At 34.1% G+C, this 13,964-nt stretch overlaps 1 protein-coding gene across 1 annotated transcript; it reads right to left on the reverse strand.

Annotated features, from left to right (window-relative positions):
• Positions 1–516: 516 nt before the first annotated feature.
• LOC117100102 lies at positions 517–11,707 on the reverse strand. The gene is made up of 5 exons (XM_033239652.1): positions 11,509–11,707; positions 8,694–8,763; positions 5,248–5,463; positions 4,170–4,271; positions 517–2,084 (listed from the first exon to the last, which is right to left on the reverse strand). The coding sequence occupies exons 2-5, from the start codon at positions 8,745–8,747 to the stop codon at positions 2,004–2,006; spliced, it is 453 nt and encodes a 150-aa protein (XP_033095543.1). The 5' UTR covers positions 8,748–8,763; positions 11,509–11,707; the 3' UTR covers positions 517–2,003.
• Between the last annotated feature and the right edge of the window lie 2,257 nt (positions 11,708–13,964).

Raw genomic sequence — 13,964 nt, forward strand, 5'->3', positions numbered from 1 at the left:
GCACAACAGAAGCATATTTTTTCAATATAAATTTGATTCCATTTTTATGATTTTTATATATATGTGTCCCTAAGCATTGATCTACTTGTGAACATCGGTAAAATGAGGGCGTGGTTAGCAGAAAAAAAAATAAATTAAATTAAACACCCCCCCCCCCCTCACCCCCCTCCCTCATCAGTTTTTATTCTTTGATTGGGTGATAAACTAATGATTTTTTTATGGGACCTAAGCATGGTCTTTGAAAGTGAAAAAAGCAGCGTTGAATCTGGTTATTTGAGTGTAGATGATCCTGATGATTCTGAAGTATTTGTAAACGTTTTCATGTCTATGGTGTATAGACACTATGTTATCGTCTGGCAGTTAAATATGGCTGAAAGTGAATTTCGGTCGAGGTTAACCCTGTAAATCCGGTGGAGGTACGTGTATGATGGGTCATGAGTCATCTTAAGTACTGTACCTTATTACTGTATCTTGACCAAAGTCTTACAAAAAACAAAAAAAAAACACATAACCGAATTCCCATGTGGATATTTTATTAGTAAACATAATTACTAAAGCAGTATGGCATAGACACACTCTAGCAATGGGAGCCTATTTTCAGAAATGTTCGGACACAGTATTAAAGACAACTCTGTATTCTTTTAATGGTGATTTCGCACGAACAATTAATAGGCAGAAAATAAAATTGATTCGCCCTAAGCATAGTATTCATAGCTGAATACGGTACAGATTCAATTGAATTCAAGTATAACTTTATTCCGAAATAATTAAATAAAATAGTAAAATCAAGTCACATTATTATGCGTTTATATAGGCTTATATTAATGACAAGCGTTAAAATCCATCACATAAAAACATTAAAAGTTAAAAAGCATTATGAAAATTAAATGGATAATTTAAATGAAAAAAATATTAATATAAACAAACTAACTGACATATAGGGCTACTAATGGATAACCACTTACTCTAAAAACAAATCTAAGAGGCCACCACATAATAATATAATTATACATGAGTTACAGATACACCTTTCCCATCTACAGGTATAACATTATGAGAGACATCTTGGAGCATATGGTCAGTAATTGAATATATCGCTGAAGAATATTTTAAGATTTATGATAGGTAGAGATTATGCTAGGTAGAGGCCAAAGCGTCCAGATGTGCTAAACTGCAGTTGGTCTAGCCTGGGTTGCAGGTCCTAATTTTGGGTTACTAACTCTTATTACACTTTGTGCGCGCCATACCTGATTTAATTGAGAAAAATAATAAAAACGTAGACTTGTGGCAATAATAAAAAAGGCAAGCAGAACACCAGGCCAATATATATATATTTTTTTACGTCCACCCGACAACAAAAGAGAAAAAGAAGAATTCCACCAACAATCATGAATACTAAGACAAAATTAAAATGATCCTTCTGAAATAAAGCCCTAGAAGGACAGCTGTTTGTATAATATATACATAGAGCCCTGGGTTAACAACAATAACCATGTTTTGATATCGATTTTTGATTAATAAATTTGTAGATTAGGCACTTTATTCGTCCATTCAAGTCATTCGATTGTGTGATCCATTAACATTTTTTTTAAAAATTATATAACAGGATCCCTGGCGTGGTGAGAAAATCAAAAAAAAAAAAATAAATGCATTGCCATGCAACGACAAAATCGATTTAAAAACCTTTAACCGACTCAGAGTATTAGAGTTATGAACCCTTTCACCTATCAACATTTAAATGTCAACACATGCTTAATATCGATTTTGAACAAACACCGCTAAAATGTGATTTAATTTTTCGGGCATACTAAAAAACAAATGAAATGTGCGTTGATATCATGCAGGGGCCGGGGCAAGCGGCGGTAAAAAAAAACCCTTCTACAATCCTCCCTCCTGGATATTATTTTGGCCACCAGTGGAAGGAAACAACTTTTTTTCAGGATGGCTTCAACTAGGCCTGTGCGGTTCAAGTGTGTCTTTTGCCGTGATGAACAGTTGCCAATTTATCCAGAAATCGAGCTTGCCGTACGATACAGGAAAGCACTTTCCACCGTCAGCAGAACAAATGCTAGGAATCCGCACCCCTAAAAGAAATAATACAATACAGGCTCACATATGAATGAGAAAAGCCAGCCGATATGGTTTTTATTGAACCATCTTTCTGATATAAATTACAGTTACTTTTATAACTTTTATGGTATTCAAATTATAAATTTTAAAATTTAATGTCAATATACTGCAAAGGGATGATAGAATATAATATACATTTCTTATATTCAAGTAGGCCTACCTGTAGATAGAAAGTCAATTTCGGCCCTCTGCCCCACAATGACTGGGGCTAAGGTTAACAAAATAATGATGTTACTATAGGCACCCAGAATAGCACTCTCGAATGTTCATTAAAAAGTGTAGATAGGTAGGTATAAGTATTTTTGAGGATATTATATATTTACTATATGCTAGTTTTTAATAAATGTTTTACTGTCGTCGTCTTTCTTCAGTCCAAAGTTCAAAGATTTTCCTTGCACTGTATTTATCCTCCGCTGCAGTCAATTACTCTTTATCTGGGTCTGACATTCGCCAAGGCGAACGGCGCGAAATTCTGGATCTGCGCCTGACTGTTAATGAACAGAACAGAAACACTACGTCGTATTAATTTTTTTCTTTTATATGAATTGACATTTATAATTTTCTGAATCGTCTTGAAATTGGCACATTCGTCTGTAGGCAAATTGGATATTAACATAGGGTCTTTTCCCCGCTTTTAATGCTTTTAAGCATTAAAAGCGGGAAAAAGACCCCATGTTAATATCCAATTGAATGTTGGTGACGGTCCGGAGTACGGTGTGGATGTGACCTCGGACCCATTAAAGGGATTTAAGAGCAAACATTCTATACCAGATATTTCAAAAATGTGTCAATTTATCTGAATGAAAGTTTCGTGAAAGTTTAACCAAATTACAAGAAAGAAATAATTAAGTGTTGGTGAGATCCAAATGTAGATATGAATTTGACGGTCATTCAAAATCGTAAGGTTCCAGACCTAAATATCTCTAAAAATCATCAATGGATCTAAATTACAATGCGAAGTACAAAAACTAATCTCATTAGAGAGGGCGCACTTTATTGACTGTATAAAGTATATGGAGGGTGATTACACTCTCCATGTTAGTTTGTCATGTTTCGATAAAGAAATGCTTAAATTTTGGTGACCATCCGGAGTAGGGTTTGAATATGAGGACCATTCAAAGGAAAACGTCCCTGACCAGATATTTCAAAAACAAATCAACTGATCTGAATGAAACTTTCGTGAAAGATTAACCAAGTCATACAATGAAGAAATTATAAAGTGTTAGTGACGATCCAAATTCGGGCGTGCATTTGAGGGCCATTAGGTCCCAGACCTAAATATCTCTAAAATGGATCAATAGATCAAAATGACAATTTCCAGAATAGCATGTCAAGTGTTTAAATTTTGGTCATTATTGAATTTTTATGTTTTTATATTGTTATTAGGCCTATTATTATTATTATTATTATTATTATTATTATTATTATTATTATTATTATTAATTATCATTATTATTATTATTATTATTATTATTATTATTATTTTCACGTTTTTTACTTCTATAACATACGGTAAATGGTTTTAGCCTCATTTTGTCTGAAAATGTTTTTTTTTGATATATTTAAATTTTTACCTTTAATCGTTGTACATTTTCATGTATAGTTTTATGTAGGACTACATTTGAAATAAGTTTTACTTCTTAAAGAAAACTTTCATTGGCCATCCTTACATCATATTTTATTGTCATATTATATATATTTTGATGATGTGAAATAAACTGAACTAATGATATACCAAAATAAATATTGAATCAGAATTGTCTGTTAATCTTATTTGAGTTTCGTTCTTGTCAAACATTTAAAAAAAACCCCATCAAATCGAGGTGAATACGAGTTAATTAGCACCTTAAAAATTTTGGTTTATTGCCGTTTTGACTTTTTTCCGTTTTGGTCCATTGCCGTTCTGGTAAAAAAGTGTTGCCGTTTTGGTTTATTGCCGTTTTGGTCATTGCCGTTTTGACTAGAAAGCCTCTAGACACATCGTTAAAGTTAAATGGTAAATACTTAATGTACATAGGCCTATAGACTCAGTAACTTACACAGCCTGTGACATCCTGTACCGTTTCTTTTGCGATTACAGACACTAGACATGAGGAACCAATCAGAACCAGAATAGCTGATATAACACAGGACATGAGTTCCTAAGACATTTAAAAAATAAAATTCATATTAATCGTACAATTCGGCTTGACGTAATCCTATCATCCCATCATTTGTTTACGGAAACGTAAATATATCCACTACCTTTATTTAAATGTTACTAGATAATGGGTCCACAGTCCCTTTGAATACAAAGAAAAAACAACCCCTTTGAATAATGCTATTTTACACATCTGCGACGCAAAAAACAATGTCATAGCCCTTATTGATTATAATAAAATGACCAAGATCAAGATTAAAGATTTATTTATTTGTGCCTTTCGGGAAATCAGTTGGCACATCACATCGCAAAATATAATGCAAAAAAAAAAGCAACAACAATATAATTATAATTAGGTCCTAATATTTATTTTATATTATTATGATTAAGAATTCTAATGGTACGAATGAGCGGAGATATCTATTGTTCTACATGTTTGTGATTTTAACCTTTTACCCTAGGGTAACCAAGTAAAAGATGCGTTTAGATTAACTGTCTGTAAAGATACTTTTACTTTATCAATAATTTTAACCTCACAGATATCATCTAGTTGGCTGTTTAGTTTTAGAATATTTCAAGCCCGATTCATACGTTGTATTCTGTTTTAATCGATTTTTCGTGTGCATAACTTCCAAACAAAAGGGGGCTCTCAATAATAGAGGGAGCTCTCAATAATAGAGGAATAAAAAAGGATCATTAGGGAGCTTTCCATTGCACCACGACGGTAGGGCGTAGAACGTAATGACGTCACTAAAAGTCATCTGCGCATGCGAGAACGTTAAGGTCACCTCGTCGAGTAGATTCTGCAATGCAACTTGGCCAAATATACGTATGCAGAGAACCTAGGACGCCAGGTAGGACGGTCACGCATTAGCGATTCCGCTCTGGCGTCGCGTCGTCGCACAAATCGAAAACTCCCTATTATACATGTATCAACATTAAATGACCGCAATACCGAATAATATCGAATATCATACCAAATATGCGATTTTTGCTGTAATCGGGTTCATCGATGCGGGGTTAAGAAGATGATCAACGAAAGTAACCAAAGTCAGAATTGCAGCTACGATTGTAAACACCAAAAATAAGTAAAGCTCAATGGGAAGTTTGCAAGACCATCCTTCTCTTCTGCACATTTCCTCGGTATCGATGCTTATGTCGAGAAAGAGGGCAAATCCGATGATAAGAACAATCTGAAATTAAACGAAGCGGTTTGCGCAGTGGTGTTGACTGTCAATCTCCTGTTCGTGTGTTGACGTGTCCCTCTACCCAGTGGCGTATCTAGAAGTCTTGAAATGGGGGTGCTCATGGGGTGCGAAGGTGAAGTGGAGGTTCGAAGAGGGGCGCTAATTCGCCAAATATGGTGATTTTAAATACCTGAACGCATTTTTTAGGAGGGGGAAGTGAGTAATATTTGGAGGGGCGTTCGCCCCGGCGCACCCCCTAGGTACGAAACTGCCTCTACCCAGGGGTAAATATGGGTACCGTGTACCAGCATAATGCGTTGGGAAGGTGAACAAACTGCTGTACAATAATAATTTTCTATGTATCCAAAATAGTTACGTGGGGGAGGGGGAAGGGGTGGAGGTTCTAGGGGCTACATCCCCTCCTCCCCCCCCCCCAGAATTGGGAGCATACCCTAATTTTGGGGGATTCGCGCCCCTGGACCACTTTTTTGAGTGACGTTTGACCACGCCTACTTTGCTCTCGTTCCGGAGAAAACAGCCCCCACTCACTTCGGAGACATTGGGTCCCCCGTCGGGGAAATCCTATCGCCGCCACTGTTCCAAAAGAGTGTAAAAATTAGAACATTTAAGGACTAAAATCGGCAAAAAACATTGAATCTGATGTCATAATTGTTAATATTCTGATACTGATCTAATAGACTGGTGGCCATCAGACTGAAAGTGCTCAAAAATGTTTTTTCGTAAGCATCATATGTTGCAGGTTAGCAACAAGGTCAATCCTCATCACCAGTTCTTGCCTCACACAGAATGTGTTGTTGCTACGCTGAATTTTGGATTTAAGTACCAAATTTTACCAGAAAATTGCAAATTTTACTTTTTTTTTTACCCCATATTTTTAGAGGTAGTCCGTCAATGAAAGGTTCAATTTTTTATTATACGAAAGCTAGTACAATTTATCTACTGAATGATGTGTATTACATTACAGTATGTTAATTGTATTACCCACAATTTACCAAAAACACGTTTTTTATAACCCTTTTTGCTAATTTAATAATACATGTTTTATTAAATGAATAAGAAAATACTAATCTAATAACTCTTTCACCTGATACGTTTTCAAAAACGACCACATACAAAATAAAACACCTATAAAACTTTAAAACAGCTTTCATTTGGTATTCAAAAGGCTAGGCCTATCTCCCGCAAAAATTGCAAATTTTACAATTTGTTTACCCCACAATGGTATTTTGATGCTAGTATGTTACTGAAAGATTCAATTTGAATATATTTGGTATCATACGAAATCTATTAAAATTATCTATCAACTGATGTGTATGATGTCAAATTATGTTTATGTTAATGTTATGACTCAAAAAGTACCAAAAATTATTTTTGACTTTTTTTTTGCTAAATTTAAAAATTCATGTTAATTATGAGATAGTAAGCTAAAAAACTTTTTATCTGTTACTTTCTGGAAATCTAGTGAATTCTCATCATCAGGACTTGGCTCACACGGTATGGGCTGTTGCTACGCTGAATTTTTACGTTTTTACCCAAAAATTGTTTTTTTGAAACTGGTACGTCACTGAAAAATTCAATTGCAATACGTTTGGTATCATGCAAAAGCTATTAAAAATATCTATCGAATGTATATGTGATGACACATTATATTAATCTTGTGACAAAAAAATTGCTAAAAATATATTTTTTATGACATATTTGACAAAATTTAATAATACATGTATTATTTAAATAAATGCGAAAAATACAAACTAAAACTTAAAAATATCCAAAGCTGGAATGTTGTTTTACTTCGAATAAACACTTTGTATTTGTATCTTTTCAAATGTATGTGGAAATTGTATGAAATAAAGGTGAAGGTTTAATCACGAAAGAGAGAGAGAAACAACTAAGCTAACAAACTTTTCGTATGATACACCTATGAAAATTCAGATATTATGCATTCTGTATTCCGGAGTTACAGTATGTCAAATGTCATCTCTCACAAAAATGTCAAATTGTAAACTTTTTTCACCCCAAAATGGTATTTTGAAGCTAGTACGTTAATAAAAGAATCAATCGGAATATATTTTGTATTTTAAATCTAGTCTGTCAATGGAAGATTTGAATATATTTGATATATTTATGATTGATAAAAGTATGAGACGAAAAAGTTTATAAATGTATTATTTAATTTAACAAAAATATGTTTTTTTAGGTAATTTTTGTGTCACAACATTAACATCATGTGTCATCGCACACATCATTTGATAGATAATTTTCATAGCTTTCGTATGAAACCAAATATATTAAGATTGAATCTTTTAGTAACGTACTAGCTTCAAAATACCATTTTAAGGTAAAAAAGATTTAAGGTAAACATTTTAGATTTTTGCGAGAGATGACTTTTGATATATTATAACTTCGAAATACCAAATGGATAATGTCCGAATTTTTGTATAGGTGTTTTATTTTGTATAATGGTCAGTTTTTGAGAAAGCATCAACCCAACAACCTTAGTATTTTTCGTATTTATTTAATAAAACATGTATTATTAAATTTTGCCAAAAGCGTCATAAAAACTAAGGTTTTTGGCAAGTTTCTGGTCACAAGATTAATATAATGTGTCATGACATACATCATTAAATAGATAATTTTAATAGCTTTCGTATGATACCTAATAATGTATTCCGATTGAATCTTCCAGTGGCAGACTAGCTTAAAAACACGATTTTTGGGTAAAAACGTGTAAAATTTGCCGTTATGTGGTCAAAATTGGCACTTAAATCCAGACTTCAGCTTGGCAAATGTCCATTCCGTGTGAGGCAAGCGCTGGTGATGAGGATTTACCTTGTTGCCAGCAATTGTATCAAATGATGGCTACAAAAAACATTTTTGAGCTCTTTAAATTTTATGGCCACACGTCTATAAGGCGTAATGTAGGCCTACGAACCAAACGTTGCCAGGCCAAAATTCTTAAATTATTAATACATAAGTTGAAATAGAAACATCGCACTTGCATATCATGTACGTAATGTAGGGCAAAATACAAGGGCTCGCTGGCACCCAACCGAACTACGCACCCCCCCCCCCTCTATTTAGGACATCGCCTCCTAGACCCCCTTCGAACAAATTCTGACGCCACCATTGCCTACATGATAATTTTGTAATGCACTTGTTACTTTGTGGGCCAATGTACAAACCATCATGGACGAATACAGTAAAAAAGAACTTACAAACTCGATGATCTTCAATAATCCTCTGATAGACAGGGCGTACTTTAATTCCATGTTTCAATATCTGTAGCTGTTGGGACATATAAAAAAATCGTTTATGAATATACATGTATTTTTTTTTTTTTTTTTTTTTTTTGCTTTAATGTTTCCTTAAATCATTATTTTATATAATTTATATACTGTAGGCCTATATATGCTTTTTTCTGATTTTTATTATTATTAATTTTTTTCCTGCTTTAATTTAATTAATTGTATATGTTATAGATCAAGTTTAATTTTTATGCTTATGTTCTAATTGTATGCACTGAGTATCCCATTGATCAGCTCAGGCTCTGTCTCTTATACACATCTTGTCATCGCACACATCATTTGATAGATAATTTTCATAGCTTTCGTATGAAACCAAATATATTAAGATTGAATCTTTTAGTAACGTACTAGCTTCAAAATACCATTTTAAGGGTACAGGGAGGACACGTTCCCCACGCCCCACATATTTTTAGGAGAGAGTTGGTCCCCTCACTTTTCTCCCACAATGTAAATTCATGTCAAGAAGATGCCTGGAAATTGTTGGAAAGAACTGCATAATTCACCAAGTTTTAACGAAAGACCACTGTACAGCCAGAGTAGGCCTACATCTTATTTTATAGCAAGATACCGGTGCCTCTGCTCAGAAACTCCTGAATTAGGCCTACCTATTATACACAACTCGAGTGCGCGTGCCTTTATTATAATTTGTAAAGTATGAGAAAAAGCGTGTTAAATAAGATAAGATTAGTTTTCAATACAAGAAGTATGGTAGGTGATGTTCAGTAAATACATAAAAGACAATTAAGTTTTATTTTCTATGGTACATGGCAGCGAATAATTAGATCAATGATGATGAATTTTACTATATAAAAAGGATATAAAAAGGTCATCCGGCAATGAGGTGCTATCTCCCCATATTTTCCCACCCCTGTGTGTGGACTTACGACTTTGAAGTAGGTAAAGTAAATACATCAAAGACAATGTTTTTAATGTTTTTAAGTTTTATTTTCTAATGATGGCACTTATTCACTCTATGGATGGCACTCTATGGTTGCTGAAAATCGCTGATAAAAGATCATGAGAAATTTTGTTAGCACTTCATAATTGTGACTATAAAATGGTGATGTGATGATGATGAATTTTACTATATAAAAGCAGTGGTGGATTTTATGGGGCCCAGTCGCCCTCTCCACTCCCCACCACCCCCCTCCCCAAAAAAAAAAAACATTTTGAAAAAACAAAATGAGAAAAAAAAAAATTCTACTCAAATTTTGAGTCTGAGTGCCATTTCCGGCCTCTAGAGGTGCCATAATCATAAATATTCTTCTTAGTATAGACCCTCATTCTGTGAAAGTCCCTCTCTGTCATCCCCTTCTTTTTCAAATTCCCGCCACTAAAAAGTGTTATTTCCGGCCATCTAGAGGTTCGCACCTCAGCACCTATGGTGGTACTGGTGGTAGACTTAGACTCAAGAAATGTCCCCCTCCCCCACAAAAAAAAAAAGAAAAAAAACTTTTGTAATAAAAATTTGAACACCTCATTTTTTTGAATGTGCATATGCTGTTTCCCGTAGAGGCGCCATTTTTCTACCATGGTGGAGCTGAGATCGGTGGTATGTAGTCCACTTCCACTAACTTTAAATCCTGTATAGGGTTGGAATAAAATTAGCTGTTTTGCAGGTTGTCAGCAGCTATTTCTGGGCATCTAGGGATGCCAATTTTCAAAATGTGTTTATATCAGGCCCACCATGGCTGATGTAGCTATGAATTATATATCCCAACTAAATTTAAATGTTGTGTCTACCCCTTTTATTCTACACTTTACGGTATTCATAAATTTGAGGCCAATTTCCAAATATCTTAAAAAATATATATTAAAAAATCTTCCTATTGGAGGGCCCCTCATGAGTTTTATACAAACACAGCTATAGGAATCTCTTCGGTTTGCTATTCTAATGACAATAGTACGGTAGCTATATTTTATCTGTATAATACATAGTATATAATTTCAGACGAAATACCAGAATACTAAAGGATATGGTACTATACATTACTTCAGTAAAGTAGTAATAAATTGTAAATAATTCATAAATTCATAAATTGGGCCCAAGTTCTAGATACCGAAATATAGGGGTGGTGTTCAGCGCATGAGCTGTCTCTTATACACATCTAGATGTGTATAAGAGACAGGTTAATATAGATCTCCGCTTCCCAAACTTTTTTCTCTGGGACCCAGGTTTTGGTTTCCCTCCGCGACACATCTAATAATTTGATAGTAAATAATTGTACACTAAGTTGTTTAAGATCCCTGAAACTTGACTTAAGAATAACTACTCGACATGGATATAACATCGATCTTAACTTACATGCGACGGATCCAGGAATACGTAATATAGGGAGGGACATTTACAGATAGAGTTTATAGCCACCTCAATTTTTATATTTTAAAAATTTGGTGGGAGAGGGGGGGGGACTAGTCCCAGAATCAGCCACTGACTATCGTCCTTTTTCGCCGAAGTGGAATGAGACTTAATAATTGAGACTTATAATGAAATACAAGAGACTTACTTTGCGCGGACCAAGCCTGACTGACTTAAAATTTTGAAAATATAGGATAGGCTATTTTTGCAGACCATTTTTAAATTTTACTCTAATTGCTTCATACGGCTATGTAAAATAAATATATTTAGACCAATTTAAATTAGTTTTAATATTTGTCACATATTGAGCAAATCACCTTCCACCCCTGCTTAAGTTTATAGGTTAGGCCTACATACAGTACTTACATTTCTGCAGATTTAGAAACGGTCGAAGGCAAAAACAAGATTTTTTTAGGTAGCGAACACTTCAAAGTAGATGTTGGTTGTTGGTCACGGAGTGAACAGCGATTATTGCATAGTTCACTTAAAACCAATTTATGTGTAAAATAAAGAACAAAGGTACATTAGCATATTTTTTAAGGGAATTAAATGATTGTTAGTGATAAGGAGATCACTTGACTTGACTCCTCCTACTCTGCAGCATGTATACAACATGCCACATATACCATATGGCATATTGTATGCCACAATGTATACAGCCCTCAGTATTCAAGTGCACTTTAACGAACAATTTGTACAAAAAGCGTCAAAAATATCTGACCAGTCAGAGCAACGCGTTACTGTTAGGACCAGGAATACGCACATGTCCCACAAACAAGCAGGTTTACGTAGTCCTACGTTCTTCTTGTGTGACCTTATCGACAATATCCAAGGGCGGGACTTAACAGGACAAGGACAGTCTATTATTACTAAATATCTTATGTATACCCCTGTCTATAAGGCCTATGTAATGAAACAAATGGTTTATGAAATTTCTACTTACATGAATCCAGGGTGTGCAAAGAGGTGATGCCAAAAGTAACCAGAGCCTTGCAGGCGTCAACGTTCCTATGCATGATACATGACTTAAAAAGTATATAGGCCCTATATATATATACGTGTATATATATACGTATATATATATATATATATATATATATATATATATATACGTATACACGTGTATATAAATTAACTTTTTTATATTTAACTTTTATAGTTAAATAAGAATCTTTGGAATAAAAATGTACATTTGACAATGTTTTAATTTTAGATGTCCGGATAGTTTAATCGCATCTTCTTTACACACGCACTACTTAACTAAATTTTATAAGTCGCGATCCAATTAGAATCGCCAACATATTTGGCTCGGGTGGTTTATTATTTTAATTATTATAGTATTATTATATGCCATTTTTTCCAGGGCCTATTTATACGGGGCCTTTTTTTACAAGGGACCATTTTTTCGGGGACTACATTCCAGTGTACCACCGTTCATGGTCCCAGACCACAATACACTATAAAATGTATGTCTTTAATATATAGGCCTACATTTTTTTTAAATATTGTTCAGGATTTTCTATATCGTCGGAGAAGTAATATTTATTTTACACTAGGCCAACATGAATACATTTCGGAAGCCATCTTTGGAATCCTTTGAATTCATTCAACGTAATTTTCTTCAGGTATGCTCCATGCCACGGATGATGCACTACAAACATACTTTTTGAAAACTAGTTAGGGTGTAAACCTCAGTTTTTTGGCCAAAGTGGTAAAATTATTTACAAAGTTTTTTTGAGCAGAAACTATCTATGAGGGTTTCAAGAGTCACTAAAAAGGTTATGACCTTTTACGTAAAGGTTTTTTTTTTAAGTACAAAACAGCAGGAGTAGTTACATGACCCATAACACAATTGCAAGAAAACATTTTTCAGATGTTTTCCGTAGCATAATGTTTAGAAGAGAAGAGGACGTAAACATTGGCCAAAATTGCACTACCTAACAGTGCTTTTTTCAAGATGGCCGCCAAAACCATTAAAATAGTCATAAATTATGTACTTTTTGTCTCGTTTTTGTCTTTGTTTTTTTTTTCAAATTGTGCTCACTTCAAATTTGATCTGATATGATTAAATAATACAGTAATTTCAAAAAAATAATAATTCCAAAATGACATCCAAAATGGCCCTCATATACATATATCCATAATTCACTAATTAGTATAGCCATGTAGTTGTGATTGCAGTTTCTACATTCTGGGTGATAGAATTTATCGATACCATAAAAAATATGATTAAATATAAGCTGACTAAAATATAAATAAATATCAAATTTGGAATGGTCTCCATACAGTGGCGGCTCTAGGGAATACAAGAGGGGATGGGGCGCCCCGAAAAGAAACTCCCCCACCCCCCACCTATTCACTGAAACTGAAGCAAAAAAAGGCCTGTTGAAGAAATAAAAATCACCGAATATCACCCCACAAATAAATCATCGAAACACCACCCCCCCCCCCCACTCCATCGCCACAACAGCGCCTTCACATTCCCTACATCATCCCCATTTGACTCTTAGGTACGCCACTGTCTCTATACAATACACATTTTTCACCGTGGTTGAAAAAATGACTCCTCAGCCGAGAAATACCACATGCATAATTTGAAAAAAAATTAATGTCTTCACTTTTAATATAAGCGTTTAAATTTTGATTGCAAGTAGGCCTAATCAAGACCGACTTGACCATTATACTTTTGCCAAAATTTGACAATATGTATTTGTTATTTTATATTTATACCTCTCAACATTTTCAAAATCAATCTAGTATTAAAATTAAAGATTGTCAAAAAAAGTTCAATATATATATATATATATATCTGTCTCTTATAC

The sequence above is a fragment of the Anneissia japonica genome, unplaced genomic scaffold, assembly GCF_011630105.1.
Source record: "Anneissia japonica isolate Jap-2015-1 unplaced genomic scaffold, ASM1163010v1 scaffold241_len727266_cov204, whole genome shotgun sequence".
Taxonomy (NCBI): Eukaryota; Metazoa; Echinodermata; class Crinoidea; order Comatulida; family Comatulidae; genus Anneissia; species Anneissia japonica.

Coding starts and splice junctions, on each gene's coding strand:
- LOC117100102 (XM_033239652.1), bottom strand. CDS start 8,747: ATGGAATTAAAGTACGCCCTGTCTATCAGAGGATTATTGAAGATCATC. Junction 5,464..8,693: donor TATTGAAGATCATCGAGTTT/GTAAGTTCTTTT, acceptor GTTTAATTTCAG/ATTGTTCTTATCATCGGATT. Junction 4,272..5,247: donor CAGCAAAAATCGCATATTTG/GTATGATATTCG, acceptor TAAATGTCTTAG/GAACTCATGTCCTGTGTTAT.